The sequence below is a fragment of the Trypanosoma equiperdum genome (assembly GCF_001457755.1).
Source record: "Trypanosoma equiperdum strain OVI genome assembly, contig: ctg_103, whole genome shotgun sequence".
Taxonomy (NCBI): Eukaryota; Euglenozoa; class Kinetoplastea; order Trypanosomatida; family Trypanosomatidae; genus Trypanosoma; species Trypanosoma equiperdum.
In genome coordinates, this window is record NW_027122994.1 from 22,562 (window position 1) to 38,649 (window position 16,088).

Genomic DNA, 16,088 nt, shown 5'->3' on the forward strand with positions numbered 1-16,088 from the left:
TATTTTTCGTTTCGTGCATCGAATTTTGTTAACCTACCACGGAGAATATTGTCGAATCACAACTGCCCGGATTTTAGGGGATCTGCTGCAGCACGTCTGAGGGCCATCATTATTTCACGCTCACAACACTCTTTCTTTTCTTTGCGTGCGGTATGGGTGAACGCTTTTGCTACCTTTTGATGCGCAATGAATTTCCGTTCTATCCCGATTATCGTGACTACTTGGCGATTAAATATCTTTCTTTTTTGTCACCAACCCTGTTGATGGTTTAACGCGTGGATTACAGACCAACATATACCATCATTTTCTATCTGGGAACTGTGGAAAAATTGGTTACGTCACGAAATTTCTAATGGATGTGAGGGGAGGAGGTGCCAACCTTACGTTTTATTACAAATATGAAAAACGATCAACATCAGCCACAGTATGTGGTGGTCGTGTTTATTCAAATTTTGATCACGACTTAACTTAACGTCGTCATATGTTGTTTCGCTGGGCTGGAAGAGAACTCTCATATCGAATTCGTCCCGACTCTGACGAATTAAGGGGTGGAATTCGGGAGTAAGTTGTTTATCACATCGACACGGGGGATGCTGTTTTGAGTTCTTTTATTTTATATCTTCTTTTGTATTGGTGGCAGTACGTACGGACAGATGTGTATACAGACGGAACGGATATTGGGGTTTTGGTTACTTTGTATAGGCTTTCTTTTATGTCCGCACCTGTGGATCTGACAAGCTCTATAATGTTACTCTTTTTCTTTTTCTTTTGCTTTGTGCATTGTGTTTCACCTTTTTTCTCCTTAAAAAATCTCAAAAAATTCCCACCATATAACGATGTAGTGACACAGGCAGGAACAGTGGATCGAGCTTGTTTTTGTTGTGTGTGTGTGTGGAACAACACTACGTACGGTTTAATTTCGGTAGGCCGTGACAACGGGTGGTTTCTAATAACGACGTAACGCTATCTACCTGTGCCGTTAATCACACGACGATAAATAATAACAATAACATGAAACTACTGCGACGAGGGATCGTCCGCATCCGGAATGTGGCAGCCTTTCCCATTCCCCCCGCACTGCTTTGCGCACGGCGTGGCGTGACCTCTACGCCGGTTTCTATGCAGAACGCACGTAGTGGGCATTTTCGTCCCTTTTCATCAGACGATGAAGCCCAGCTGGCGGCAATACTCACAACAAAACCGCGGCATGTGGCTCGATACGTTCGTCAGTCGGTTCTTCATTCACGGCGAAAAATAACCCACTTTCGCAACAGCGTTACCTTTCTCATGATTGCTTTGCAGTCGAGACTGCAACGAAGTGAAATATCTCCAGCAGATGCTTCTGCACTGGTAGAGAGTCTTATGAAAGAGTGTGTTGAGCTTCGGCAGGGGGATATGGCGCATCTCCTCTTTCGGGCGTCTATTCGATTCCGTAAATACGGTATGCCTATGCATTATCCCTTAGTAAAACATCTATTTGACTCCTACAGATCTGATAACGCTCGGGACCTCATGAAAAACATGGCTGATGAGCTGCGTGGTGACGAAACCCTGCGAATGTTAGCGGTACTATCGTATCAACTGTCCGGAAAATATGAGGAGGGGGAGAAACTCCTGCAAGAAATTCCCTTGGAGAAGATTGGCACAGAAGACTATTGTGCTCTTCTAGGAACGTATGGAATGACTTCACAATACAGGCGTATCATTTCCCTCACCAATCAGCTACTGAATCATCGAGAGGCGGCGAACGGGTCACGTTTTGATTTCGACGCCATATTTTCAGCTGCAATCATAGCGATCCGTGGCGATGGTGACATGCTTGAGGAGGTGACGAAACAGGCACTGGACAATCGGGCGCAGTTATCAGACCAAGCTATCGGAACCCTCATGCGGGCTCGGTTGCAGCGGTGTCGCACTGCCTCCGATGTGTACGAGGCTGAAAGGTTGCTTCGTGAGGATTTAGGGGTTAACATGCTGGGGATGGCTGCTCAAACGGCAGTAATTGCTCGCTGCAGCGAAATCTTATCGAAAGGTCAAAAGGTGAGCGACGAGATTATGCTGCAGAAGGTTCAACTCCTCGACAGTGCAGTTGATGAGTCTGTGGCAAATGACGCCATTGATAACTTGGAGCCATCCTACCTGACGTCACTTATTAAGGGGTATGGCGTACTTGGGCGTTTTGATGACATGAAGCGATGCTTCAACCGCCTAAAGGAAGCTGGTGCCTTGCATGACGGTCGTTTGTATGACGAAATGCTACGCTGGTATGCACACGCGTACAACCTTAAAGAGGTTATTGCGTTGAAGGAGGAGATGCAGGAGCAGCATATTTATCACACAGCGTATACTTACCAGCATTTGTTTCGTGTTCTCGATAAATACTACCCTCGTATGGTAGAGAAGTACATGAACGAGATGCGTAGCAAGGGGATCCAGATTGAATATTACATGTATCCGACGCTTCTGCGCGTGTTCGGTGTTTTGCAGGACTACTCAATTGTGGAGCAGCTTTACCGGGAGATTAAAGGTAAGGTTGCTGCTGGAGATGTCCAAGTCTTTTCTCCTGCAGTTGCAGTGCAATTACTGAAGACATATCAACACGACACAAGTCGTTGCGAGGTTATTATACAAGAAGCTGAGAACTACGGATTACTAGCGAACGAAGCAGTGCAAGCTGAGATCGTGCAATACTACTCCATGAATAACCGACACGAGGATTTAAATGCTTTGGTTTCACGAATACCATATAAATCTCCGGATATCTATCGCGTTCTCCTTCGTGATACGTCAAAGCACCGCAATCGTCAAGGTTTCGACGCTCTTCTCAAAGAAATGCGGGAGAGGCACGTTTCTGTAAATGAGCGAACATTCGGCGAGGTGATAACGGGTTTGGGGCACTTTAACGACTTAGAAGGTGTAAAGCGGTATTTCCATGAAGCCCTTACCAGCAATGCCGTACGGTCGCCATTGTTCTTCGCCGTTGCAGCGTCTGCCTTTGCCCGTTTGGGCGATGCGCAGGCAGTGGACGAGTGTTGGAACGATCTCCTGCAATCCAAGGTTACCATAACGATGCCCGTGTACAACAAGTTTCTTGATTTGTACATGGCTAGCAACAATGTGGAAATGGTGCAGCAGATTCTCAACACTATGATGAAACTCGTGCCACCCAACCCTGTAACGGCTACGACAGTTGTTGACATGCTTGGAAAGATGGGCAGGCTCAGTGAGATGGAGTGCGTGTTAGAGGAGATGTCTCGATCCGCCAATGCAGCCCCCACGCAGGTGACGTACCACCAGGCAATGAATGCCTATGCGAAAAGCGGGGACGTTACTAAGATGGAGGCGATGCGGGAAAAAATGAAAGAAGAAGGGTTTCAGGAGAATCACATCACATTTAATATTCTTTTTGAGGGTTACGGGCGCGCTAAGCGATACGAACGCGTAAAGGAATTGGTGGAGGAACGTAAAAGCAAGCAAATAGCAATGGAAGAATTTGGCTATGCCGTGCTTCTCAACATTTACTCACGTGCGCACATGGTGGAAGAAACGACACAGATTGTAGAAGAAATGGTTTCTGCCGGTGTACCGTTTACTAGCCGCATGCTGGCAACCCTCGCAACTTCTTTTAGCTACATTGGTGATATACCAAAGGTGGAGCACTACGTGTCGCTACTCCTCTCCCACAGGGACCGACGACAACGGGACGTGGAATCAGTTTACCTCATGTACGCTAAAATGCGTGACACTGTAAAGATTCAGGAGCTTTTGGATTCTGAGAAACTTCCCAAGACACAGTTTATTTATAACGTGTGTGTAGGTGCGTTTGCGCGGGCCGGTGAGCACACTAAGGTTGCGTCGCTGCTCACACAAATGGAAGAGAGAGGGTTCACCCTCTCCCGTAACACAAGCGTGACGCTCAGTACCCTTTTGCTCAAGGCTGGAAAGTTGGAGTTAGCTCAGACCGTGTTAAAGTGGAAGGGATGCACTCCTAGCGGGGGGAGGGAAAGGGAAGGTGAGGAAGGGGAGGAAATTGAAATCGAAGACACGACGGCTTTGGGTGCAGATGATCGTGCACATTAACACAACTGAGCAAGGTTAAAGAGAGGAGGATGCTAACGCCACTTGCAAAATGCCACTTAACTGATCTAGTGTTGGTTGAAGTTGCAGCGTCCGATTAGCACAGGAAACTTCTTTATACATATATATGTTCTTATCGTTTTCCTTCCCCACACAAAATGGTGCTGTGTCCTCTTCTCGTATGTTGTAACCCTCGTATTCTTTTATTTAATAATTATGTGAGGTTTCCCCGTACATCAGCAACTGTCGTTCTTTAATGTTCCCTCCTTCCCTTTGTTCCTGTTCTTTACGTGCTGTCTCTAGCTCTCACACCCCTGCGCTAGGGTTGATCATATCAACTCAGTTGCGGGTAGTTGCACGCAATAAAGCCGTTGCTACCTCACAAAACACCTTAATGTCCATTGCGGTAGAAGAGAGTTCGGTTAGCACCGATGCAGCCGTTCAGCGAACAAATGATGATAGTGTCGTAAGCAAGCGGTCGGCGGTTCATAAGGGGTACTTTGATGACCCGTATTTGCGTTTCTTTGTGAAGAAACTCTCCCGTCGATCGCCACTAATCAACCGTGGGTACTATCTACGTATGCTGGTTATCACTGACGTGATTGAGCGATGTATTCACCATTTACGTTGTTTGAAAATACGCTGCACCGTGAATACCCCTCCGTTGCCCCCAACTGGTAATGCTGTTGCACTACCCGTACAAGTGATATCTCTTGGTGCTGGTTATGATACACTTGCCATGCGTTTGAAGCAGCGACCGGATTACGGCAACGTACACTTCTACGAGGTTGACTTCCCCGCCGTTATGCAATCCAAGTCAATGCTTGTAAAGATGGCACCATTTGGTTCATTTCCAGAGGATATTGTGGCAGATCCCGGTGGAGAGTTAGTTAAACTTTATGGTAACAACTACTGGGCGGTTGGTACGGATCTACGTAGCACAAATCGGGATCTTGTAACGTGCTTGAGGGAGGTATCGCCACAATTTTCCACAGACAATCCAACTGTGCTGTACGCCGAATGTGTGATGCAGTATATGCCTCCAGTTGCTGCATCACACCTCATCAAGCAAATCGCAAGTGCTTTTCCCTGCGCAATTTTTGTTGCATATGATCAGCTGCATCCATCGGACAGCTTTGGCACGGTTATGCTGTCAGCGTTACGCACGAAGAACAGTCCGCTTTTAAGTATTGGGGAGTGTCCCAGCGGTGCTGCAATGGTAAGGAGGGCAATTCAGCAAGGAATGTGCAAAGCGCGATTTGCCAACTTTCATGATCTCTCAAAATTTTATATATCGGGAGATAATCACGATCGTGTGGAGGCACTGGAGCCGTTTGACGAGTGGGAGGAGTGGTGTGAAATGTGCGAGCACTATGGCATTACAATGGCTACCACATTATCAGATGAGGAAATGCCGGACCACTCGTGCTTTAAAGAGATAATGGAGCAGAAAGAAGAGGAATTGTGCGCAGGGTTACCTTGTAAGTCGCAGGGAAATGAGCAGAACGCACTTAGGTTGGAAAATTGGCCCACAGGTCGGTTCGGTTTCGAGGGTTGGGGAAATGGTGGTGCAGTTGCAGAAAGGTTGTTCAGCGGAGATGTGCTTATCATATCGTTTGGTGGGTTTTCCGTCACACGAGGTCACCAGCGGACGAATACCCTCCATGTCCATAGCTTGCGCAGTGGGGATCGCAAGGTGCTTCAGTCTTCTTTAAGTGTCGAGCCGCCGTCACTTGTGTTCCATTCAATGAGTCGTGTCTCGAGGGGAAGTTATGTGGTGTTTGGTGGTCGTACGAATCCTCAAGATGTGGCTTCGGATGCTTATTTACTTCGACTTGAACTACCTACTGATGGATATGGCGAGGAAGCAAACATTGTGGCGACATGGAGCAAACTACAGCAAACCGCGGATGACGGCAAGTTGCCGGTTGCGCGGTATCGGCATGCTGCCACCAGTGTGACTAATAGTGGTGGTGACGAAAACACTGATATGCGTAATATTTTTGTCTTCGGTGGCCGTTGCGCTACCGGTGAGTTCTTGAATGATGCATGGCTGGGGGGTGTTGGCGACGGAATTATTCACTGGAAACTGTTGCGACTCTCTGGGGACATACCACCGCCCTGCTGCTCCAGTGGAGTAGTTGACGCTACAATGGGAAGCATCGTACTGCTAAGCGGTGGTCTTCTCCGTGGTGGCGTCAGTGACAGTTCCTTGTGGAGTATTGACTGGGTTACTGGTGTTTGCAACAAACGGGACGCAATCGTTGGCCCACGCTTCTCCCATACGATGTGTCGAGTAAGTGTGAATGGTGTCACAGGAGTGCTTGTCGTGGGTGGTTCCTCGACTGAACCCAGTGCGTCCTTTCAAGCAACGCAGATTTTACTTCTGGACCCGGTCTCTGGTGAGATAACTGAAGCACTGAAACTCCCACCCATGTGCCCCACGTGGACCCGCCATTCTTGTGTTGCACTCGAGGATGGCGCTGTTGGCGTACTAGGGGGCGGGTTCACATGCTTTTCATTTGGAACTTTCGCCACAAAGCCGCTACTGCTACTTTTGGGTGGGAAACGCGGTGGTCGTAATGCTCACAGCTGGGACGTATCCAAATTGGAAAGCACATCCACATCAGCTGCTGCTAATGCCTTTTCCATCTGCTGCACAGTACAAAGGCGTCCCGTTGAAGAGCAATCCCTTAGTGTGGGAAGTTTCTCGGTGTTGGTGAATCATCCTTTCAAACCAGTGGTGTTCCGCGACGTTGACATGGGCTGTTGTGTCAAGGCATGGAGTGATCCAGCGTATCTAAATCGCGTAGAGGGGAATACACGAGTTTCTGTCCATGTCGCGCGGAATACGGAACTGCTTGATTTTGTTACGAAAAACTTTTCTTTTCAGCATGTGTCATTCAATGAGCTTCTCGATCATTGCCTAGCTAGCTCTGCAGCACTAGCAGAAAGCGGTAACTTACCAGGGAAACTGAATGAAGAAAGAGAAACTTGGTACCTCCGCGCCGTGGCATCCAATATGAAGAGCGAGCGGGCGAACATATGGCGTGATTTCCAAGGTCTAAAGGACGATTTTGTACTACCGTCAGCAACAGTCGATCACATTAAGCCGCGCATGCACCAAGCCTGCTTGCGGATAAGCGCTCCGCCTCTGCAGTTGTGGACGCACTACGACACGCTTGACAACGTACTCTGCCAAATAGTGGGTAGAAAGCGCGTAGTACTTTTCCCTCCCAGTGAATACAACAACCTTTATATTAGCGGTAGCTCCTCAGCCGTTACCAATATCGATAAACCGGATTACATGCGATTTCCTCGATTTATCGATGCATCTCGCCACGCTTTAGAGGTAGAAATCGGCCCAGGAGACATGCTGTTCATACCAGCACTATGGTTCCACCATATCACCACTCTTGAAGGAAGCTATTCGATGAGTGTTAATGTCTTCTTTGAGCGTCTCCCGCATGCGGACTATGATAAGAAGGACCTGTACGGCAACAAAGATATTCCAGCTGCATCGCGCCTTCGCGCGGGTATAGTGAAGAAAGTGAAGGAAATGATTTCTGAAACTGCTGTCGAACGAACAAGTGATGGAAAAGCGCTGACACCAGATTTGGTGGAGTTTGCGCTGCGGCAGGCACTACAAGACTTGATGGAGGTGGCGGATGATATGTGTACTGCCCTTCGATAGTGTCATACGCTCCGGATGGGCGATTTGACTACTTTCTCCTTCAAGCCGGCACCAGTGTCGTAGCGGTGGCACAATTTGTCGCAAAAGGCGCTCACAACGTTTATCGTACCTGTAACTATGCACTGAATTATTAATTAAAAAAAAACTCCATCTGTAACTGTCTGGTATGTTCTTTGTTTTGTGATACTGACTATACACCTACAATGGGTACTCGACCTCTTGCCAATATACTATATATATATACATATATATTCTCAACCTATCTTTTTTCCTTTCTTTTTGTTTATTCTGAACTCCCTTTCTTGTTGCTATTCCGACGCAAACACATTTTGTCCAGTTATTCCCACAACCAAAAGCCGGGGTCTCCTCCACCGTTTTGTGGGGTGTCTTGTACAGTCCACTGGGGGCACTGAGCCTAAACTGTGCGCAACCCAGGAGAGGGCAAAAAGTGCGACAGCAGCAACAGAAAGAGCAAAAACAAGAGGGAGGGGAAAGGGAGTTTTTTTTTATTATTTTGAGCGACACCTAGCCGGACGGCTTTACTGATTTGTTAATACCATTTTTTTTTTAAGGAAGGAGAGGGGTGAGCCAGCAATATTAAATTATTTTAGTTGAGGAGCGACGATAACATTTTCAACAAGAAGGAGAAAGGGAAGCACAAATCTAGAAGCATTTTTCATCAGCAAAGTGCCGCAGGTGTAAAGTAAGAGGTGTAACATATCAAGGACACACAAAACTACACATTTATACAAATACATTAATACATCCTCTCCTCGATCTGCAGAGGCGTGAGGGCGAAAGAAGGGGGAGATTTTTTTTCGTCGTTTTTCCTTCGCTCAGCTTCGCTACGTCTCAACCTCAATAGTAAGGAGACAACGGTGAGCAGTCAACCAATTGGGACGTTGAGGTGCTTAGAGCGCAGAGTGAAACAAGAAAGGGTAGAAGCGTAAAGTCGGAACAAGTGTGTTAGGTGCACACAGAAAGGAGGTGGGAAAGGGGACAATAAAATAAAAGGAGGGGGGCGGAAAACATACAATTGAGTTTCCTCTTCCCTCTATTACACGCGCGCCCTTTCCTACGTGCGTAATTGATTTAGTCTTAGCTCCGCTTACAATCTTTTAGAAATGATGATATATCCTCGCATGAGAGTGGAGGTTTCCTACTCTGCCACTCTCATGGTGTTGTGGGCGCTTCTACTAACTTTCATGTCGTGGAGAGTTAACCAATCGTCGGAGGGTATGGCTGTGCTTTTGTTGACTATCATGTCCGTTGCCACGCCGGATGGTGAAAGCCATCTTTTTCTCCCGTTATTGTTTCTGGCAGAGCGGTTACTGGGGGAAGTAATGTCGTGCAGAATGCTGCCTCACGAGTTTCATGCGTCAACGATTCTGTCGTTCATGACAACTTCCTACTCTCATACCTTGTGGAAAAGGGACTCTCGTCCCAGAATTTTTATGTGTGGTATTCGTGATGTCATAGTGTGGCTGCTCTTAATCTTCATTGCATTTAAGGACTGCGGCGTCACCGTTGGTGGTGGAGTTTTTGTTGTGTTTGGTTTTGTTTTCTACGTAACACTGAAGCGAATTCTTGGTGAAAGTGAGGCAATTTTGGTTGGTGGGTTGGTTGGCTTCTACGCGTTCGACGCCGTTAGTGGCTGGGGATTTAGTAGTGTCGGTGCATTCAATGCGGACGCACCTAATAAAGAGGGTTTACATACGGTCAGTGTTATGACCAAAGCACACATTGTCAGTCGTACGGCAATAATGTGCGCTGTAGTGATGGCATCGGTGCTGTATTTTGCCTCGCGCTTCTGTCTAGTGGCCAAGTTTGATAACTCAAAATCATCTGAGCAGGTTATGAACGTGCCACGGATCACGTTTGCCTTCTGGATGTCTCTAACGATCATTGTAGCGTCGGCGTACGCGGTGGGAAGCATGGAAATAGGAGAGGATATAGCGTTGTGGCTGGTGCGATACATAACAGCCAGCAGATTTCGTATCTTAACAATTGTGTATTGGAGTATTGCCGTACCTTCGATGGTTGTAGTAGTGGATGTTTTCACCAAAGACTTGAGTAAGGTTGTAAGACGGAAGTTGTTTCACTTTCTGGCCGTTGCAGCCTTCACCCCTGCCGCTATTGCTGATCCCCAGTTCCTTTCGTTATCGTTGTCTGTTGCCACAAGCCTCTCCATATTATTGGAGTTGGGGCGCTACTACGGAGTGAGCGGCGCTTCCTATGTAAATGCTTTTGTGGTCCATCACATCGACAGCCGTGATTCCATCAAAGGTGTCGTCCGCACGCATATTTATCTCATTTATGGATTGGGACTTTCCATGATGCTTTACTACCGTCGTGAACGCAACGGAAAAACAGAGCATCATAATAGTTTGTTGGAGCTCTCTATCAGTGTCATTCCCGGCCTTGTGTCGCTCGGCGTTGTTGATGCATGTGCAGGTATTGTTGGAAGCTCATTTCTTCTTTCCTACAGACGGGCACTGGGTCGATATCTTAGCAATAATGTCTACACTGAAAGAGCTAATGCAACCATTACACACAAGACAACCACGGGAACATTAGGTGGGTTTGTGTGCGGGGTTGTGTTTTGGGTTTTCGTGTTGTTTGTGTCTAACGTGGAACAGCACGGCCAAGCGGCCATGTCTCTTGTTCTCGTTGTTGTGTGTAGCGTTGCGGAGTGCTTTACAGATGGTATTGACAACTTGCAGCTTCCTTTAGCATTGTATGGGGCTGTGACGACATTATTCGCGTTTTCAGGGTGGGGTGAAGATAGTTGTGCTTAGTTGGTTCACCAGTTCGTAGGGAATTAAGAAACGTGAATTGACACAGTATAGGGAAACGGGCTAATTGAAAGAAGGTAGATAAAAGAAAAACAAAAGAAACCAAGCACACACATACACTCATGCACTCATACGTACATAAAAAAAATATGGAAAAGGGAAGAGGGAGCTGAAAGCGCAAATGATGATACACCTGGAGAAATACGGAATAAGATGATGTGGGAGATCGTGAACATTTTTGTGTCATACCGAATGTGCGGGGTTGAGGAGCGAAGCAAAAGGAAAAGCCGGAGGGTGGAGAAAAGGAGGAAGAAAGGGAGCAAATGAGGAATTAAGGAACGCGGAAAAGAGGAGATGAATTTAGATATGCATAATCCGTGGCTGTAAGGTAAGCTGTCTGTAGATTTCATGGGACTCCCAACCCCAATTACCTTGCCCCCTTCATCACGAATCTGATTTTTACATATGTTTTTGGTTGCACGCCTTTTATAGTTGCTGATGTTAGTGGTGATGGGGAGTCATGTGGTTTATGACCTCTTGCACTCTTTGTTGTTGTTATATATATATATATATATATCGTTGCTTTTTGTCACGACGAAAGTGTGACTTTTTTTTTTTTGGTGCGTGTCGTCGGTGTGTGTGTATTGGCGCATTGCGTCGACAGACTGTGCGCATTGGTATAAGAGGGCAACTTTAATGATTATTATATCTATCTGCCATACAACATTTTTTTTTGTTAAAGGATACTTTTTTTAAAAAAAAAGAAGAGTGTGCAATTAACTAAAGAGTGATGGTGGTCAAAAAGATGTTGCGGATACTGGGTGTGAGGGGGGGGGAATATAAAGGAAAAAACACGTACGGGCGATATAATAATAAAATTTATATTAATGGTTTAATAAATTATAAATATGTTTAAATTTACTTGTATGCGTTTATATTTGAATGTGCATCTGCAATGCATCCATCCCCATAAGGGGGGGAAAGGAGGGAAACTGTGTTGAAGGAAAGAAAAGACGTGAGGGGAAACGAAACGAAAAAAAAAGAGGGTTAAGAGCATGGAGAGAAATGTCCGCTTCTTCGTAAAAATTTGAAGACACAAAAGCAAAGATAAAAAAGAAAAAGAAGAGAAGAAGGACGGAAGCTGGTACTAGAGGATTATATATTCCCCCACTAGTCAAGTGAGTCACTTTCATAGTGCATTCCCCTTTCATTCGGTCTTTCGCTTGTGTTTTTTTGTATTTCCTCCTCGGTATTTAACAAAAAAAAACTTTCCCTCATTTCGTTCTTTGTTTCCTTTAAAGTTTCAAGGCACTTCTTCTTGGGTCGCATACTTGAGTTGGCACTTTCCGTGATTTTTTTCTTATTTGCCCCTCCACCGCCACAGCATCCTAACACCTTGTATTTATTATGAAATATACGAACGTATTCGTTTATTTAACTTGTTGAGAGTCGTTTTTCACCCCCTGTTCTGCTATGTTTTCCCCCTTTTGTCCCCATACCTACTCGATTTTTCCCTCGGAGGCACGCGCTATACCCTTCGTGCAAGAGAGCGCTGTATTTTAACATGATGAGTATACCCTCTATTTATAAACACGTGTCACATTTGTGTTGTTGTTTTCTTACTCAATATAAACTACTTATGTATATGTAATTGCTCCATCTTTTTTCCACTTCTTTTCTTGTTTTTCTTTTGCATTATCAACAATACGTCCCATTTCCTTTATTACACCACAAAATCATTTCGCCAGACACACTGTTAATAATAGTATCAATAACTTTAATTAGAAGTGGTAAGGGTACTTGTATATTGCTCTGTTCCTGTTTGTTATTGACCTTTCATTTTCCCTCCTTTTCCGCGGGTAGAGAAGGAACTCACATCTTGACAAACACCAGTGCGCCGCTACGCGAATATTGACAGTGCGAACATAGGGGGGGGGAAGAAATATCGAAGAGAAATGGACGGCTGCGTCAACTACAGTGCAGCGGGCGGTAGTAATGAGGCGGGGAGGGTGCATTCGTCCCGGTTTCAAAATGTAAGAAGAGTGGTGAGTAGCGATGTGAATGTGACAAGCATCGGAGGTCTCCCCGCCATTCAAAATGCGTCCGGGCAGAGGGAAACCCCCTCACAAAACCCATTGTCGCTGAACGCATCGGAGAGTAAAGCAAGGGCAAACCGAATTATGATACAAGAACGCTGGCGAAGTGTCCTCCTAGAGTACGAAGTAGGTCTAAAGGAGCTGGTAACGAACAGCATGGAGGAACCACCGAGCGCCATACGCACCATGAAAACGTTTCAGCTGTACGACTCCGTCACCCGCGCGGTTGCGCAGCAATCGCCTGAGTTCGGTAACATGCTGAGAATGTTTCGCATGGAATTTTGTCGGGCGATATTTACTCAACCCACCCTCACTGCCAGTTATCTTCATCCGGAGGACGAAGGTTCCGGGCAGAGTGAGGAGCTGGGTGCGACATATTTTGATCAAACGGAGATGCTGCTACGCGAGAATGCCGCATTGCGTCTCGAAGTAAACCTTGGAAACACACGAGACAATCTGGCAAGACTAAGACAGGAACTTGAAAATTTTAGAGAAGCAGTAACGTACTATGAAAATGAAGTAAGTCGCCTTGAGAGGGAGAATGAGCGATATGCAGCAAGCTATGTGACCGCGAGGGATGAGTTGACGAGCGAGCGGGAGAAGAATAGGAAAATCAAGAACGAATTCGATGACGTGCGGCTGCGGCTGTTGCAAGAAAATAAGGACCTCCACTTGCGTATTTGCAGGCTGCGGAAGTGTCTCAGTGATAACGAATCTGTATTCGTGAAGGATGCGTACAAGGTAATAAAAGATAAGCGAATGACCCTGCTCCAAGGATTATTTGAACAGGGCGATGAGCGAGTTGTGCTTTTGGTGATGCTTAGCCAGTTGGAGAGTCGTATGAACGAACTGCTTGACCAATACGATAGGGACGTCTTGTTTGGCGATTACGCCGGAGAGTACGAACAGTGTAGGCGAACACTTGGTGTCGTTGCTCTGTTAATAGAGGAGATGCACTTGTGTGAGCAACGGTATATGCAATTACTCCCACGTGATGGGAAATTAATAAATGACGAACAGGATGAGACGGATGTATTCGCCTCCCTCCTGAGCGACCCTCGCATGTACGAGGCACTGGTGGCCAGGTTGTGTATTCGGCAGGGTGGAAGCTCTAAGACTACACCGCAACTTTTGAAATTGGTAGACGATGCTCTTCCTGACGGTCCAGAGGTTAGGATGTCCCTTGCTGTGTATAAAGGGGCGCAAACAACAAGTCCAGCAGAATCCAACACGCAAAATAGTGTTTCGGCAGTGAGGGAGATGGATGACACTGTAGCGCAGGTACCCGCCCCAAGCAGGAAGGTATCAATTCTTTATAGCCACGATGGTAATCCCGACACTTCCTCAAATACAATTCCTAATGATTCGTTTTGTCATCTGCGCACAGCATCGTCACCAGATGACTCGGAAGAGGCGGCGAAGAGAAAATCTGAAGGAGAGGCTGGGGAACCGCAAAAACCACCGATTATCCAAAAGTTGGGGGGGAAGAAATTTCCTTTGGAGATGCCCCAATCATTCGTGGATCTTCCTGAAGAAATGTTCGAAGAGGCCAAGCGAAAGCAAGAAGAGTGGGTGGCGAATATCCTTCTGACGAGTGACGAAGGCGATCAACTGCTCCAGCGCGTGAAGGCTGGCGGCGCCTCTAGCAGCCACTTGACGAAAGGAGAGCAGCTCATGCGGCACTTTCTTATGAAACCGATGTTGGATGTGAGCGCCAATAAGTTTCACTGTGGAATCGACGTCTTTACCGGTCCTGCACAGCATACACAAGCTCTTCTGTGTTCTGTCAATCATGTGGACCCTGTTGAACCATTTGCTGTACCTCAGGGGACGCGCTTCATGCATATAAAGTATCGCAATGTACTGCGAGAAGAGGCAGTTGTTAAAGGAGATGATTCCTCAAACAATCTATCCGTGTCGGAGGCTCTTGAGGAATGGGGTGGTAAGACGATATTTACACGTGTCGATTGCGCCCACGAGCAAAATAAGAATGAAGTGGCCGAAATGTTGAGTAAGTCACATTTGTTTGGTGAACTCAAGCCATCCAACTACTCAAAAAGCCTCCTGAAAGGTGTTATGGCATCTTCTTCAACATCACCCGCAACTGCAGTGTTTTTACGCCTTAACCCTCTTTCACCTAACCGGTCGCCAGAGTGGTTGCTTTACCAGAATATGTTTGGCGGCTATAGGCCGATTACTCCGAGACTCATTGATGTGTCTACTATCGGGCACATTTTACTAAACTCGTGCGAACGCCACTTTCAACGGGCGGAAGAGCGGTACCTCCGGTGCCTAGAGCAAACTAAAACTCGAGCAACTAATAGTGAAATGGTACGTATGCTGGTTGAGTCAGTCTTCAGGGAGTCGTATGTTTTGACGGAATTCCAAGAGTCATTTGTAAAGGAACTAGAGTCTCGTTATTGCTACCCAGAACTCGTGGCGAAGACCATGTACGAAATTTTGTGTTACTTTGATGCAACGATGGCGGCACAGCCACTGGTGGATCTCTACCTTAGCTGCATTCGGGGTTTCGAGTCCCCTACACGTATTCATTACATCACGTACGTAATGCACCAGATATCGGCCAACTGGCCTTCCTCCAACCCAGAGGAAGCAATAGAAAAGGAGGACGTACTCACATTACTTGAACATGTATATAAGAGAGCTTCCGGTGTGATAAGTATGGGCCCCAGTGAAATCATCTCTGAGTACCAACTAGCCACACACTCTGCTCCAATTACACTCAACGCACTCCGTGGTTACCTGGTGACTATCATGCTTCATTATGAAGATCCATTGTCACTTTACTTTAATGGTCTGCTTAGTTACCGTGCGAAGTCCAACTCTGTTGTGACCATGAACTATGAACAATTTGAGGCAGCATTGGAGGGGACATGGGAGGAGGCGGTGGAGGGAAAACTTTTCATCCGGTACCTTGTTTCTGGATGTGGTTTCAACAAAACCGAGGAACTTTCAACAAAGGAATTGGCATGTGTCGCAACGAGTATGTGGAGTTCACACATGTGGAAGAGTATGTAAAGTGGCGGAGGTTTTGGTCGTCGTGAGGATGGGTGTTGTTTGTTGTTGTTGTTGTGTGTGTGTGTGTGTGTGTGTGTTGCGCTTTTGTTGGGGTGGGATTTGTGATGCTGGTTGCCGGAGGAGATTCAGCCGTTACTTTATGTAGAGTTACAGTGAAATGGGCTTTTATCGTGTCCTAGGGCTGTATTGTGAACAATAAAACTGCGAACCCCCGGTTGTAGGTGCTTGTTCTAGACTCCTTATCTTACCCGAAGCAAATTCACCGGTATCTTTCCTTGTTGTAGTTTTAAAGTTTTCGCCAGCATGAGTATGGAGGAAGGGGGCTTTGTCTCTACCATATTGGTTAATGTTTTTCGTATACATATATATATATATATATATATATAT

General features: G+C 46.4%; 4 protein-coding genes across 4 annotated transcripts; all 4 read left to right on the forward strand.

The window, feature by feature from the left end:
• Nucleotides 1-1,011: 1,011 nt before the first annotated feature.
• TEOVI_000006100 (PPR repeat/Pentatricopeptide repeat domain containing protein, putative) lies at nt 1,012-4,080 on the forward strand (the record flags this gene model as incomplete). Its single annotated transcript, XM_067220008.1, has 1 exon — nt 1,012-4,080. One exon carries the CDS (start codon nt 1,012-1,014, stop codon nt 4,078-4,080), a length of 3,069 nt encoding a protein of 1,022 aa, XP_067076109.1.
• A 391-nt stretch (nt 4,081-4,471) lies between these two features.
• Nucleotides 4,472-7,771, forward strand: TEOVI_000006200 (Leucine carboxyl methyltransferase/Cupin-like domain containing protein, putative; the record flags this gene model as incomplete). Its single annotated transcript, XM_067220009.1, has 1 exon — nt 4,472-7,771. The coding sequence occupies one exon, from the start codon at nt 4,472-4,474 to the stop codon at nt 7,769-7,771; it is 3,300 nt and encodes a 1,099-aa protein (XP_067076110.1).
• Nucleotides 7,772-8,895: 1,124 nt separating this feature from the next.
• Nucleotides 8,896-10,569, forward strand: TEOVI_000006300 (dolichol kinase, putative; the record flags this gene model as incomplete). Its single annotated transcript, XM_067220010.1, has 1 exon — nt 8,896-10,569. One exon carries the CDS (start codon nt 8,896-8,898, stop codon nt 10,567-10,569), a length of 1,674 nt encoding a protein of 557 aa, XP_067076111.1.
• A 1,952-nt stretch (nt 10,570-12,521) lies between these two features.
• Nucleotides 12,522-15,701, forward strand: TEOVI_000006400 (uncharacterized protein; the record flags this gene model as incomplete). Its single annotated transcript, XM_067220011.1, has 1 exon — nt 12,522-15,701. One exon carries the CDS (start codon nt 12,522-12,524, stop codon nt 15,699-15,701), a length of 3,180 nt encoding a protein of 1,059 aa, XP_067076112.1.
• Nucleotides 15,702-16,088: the final 387 nt, after the last annotated feature.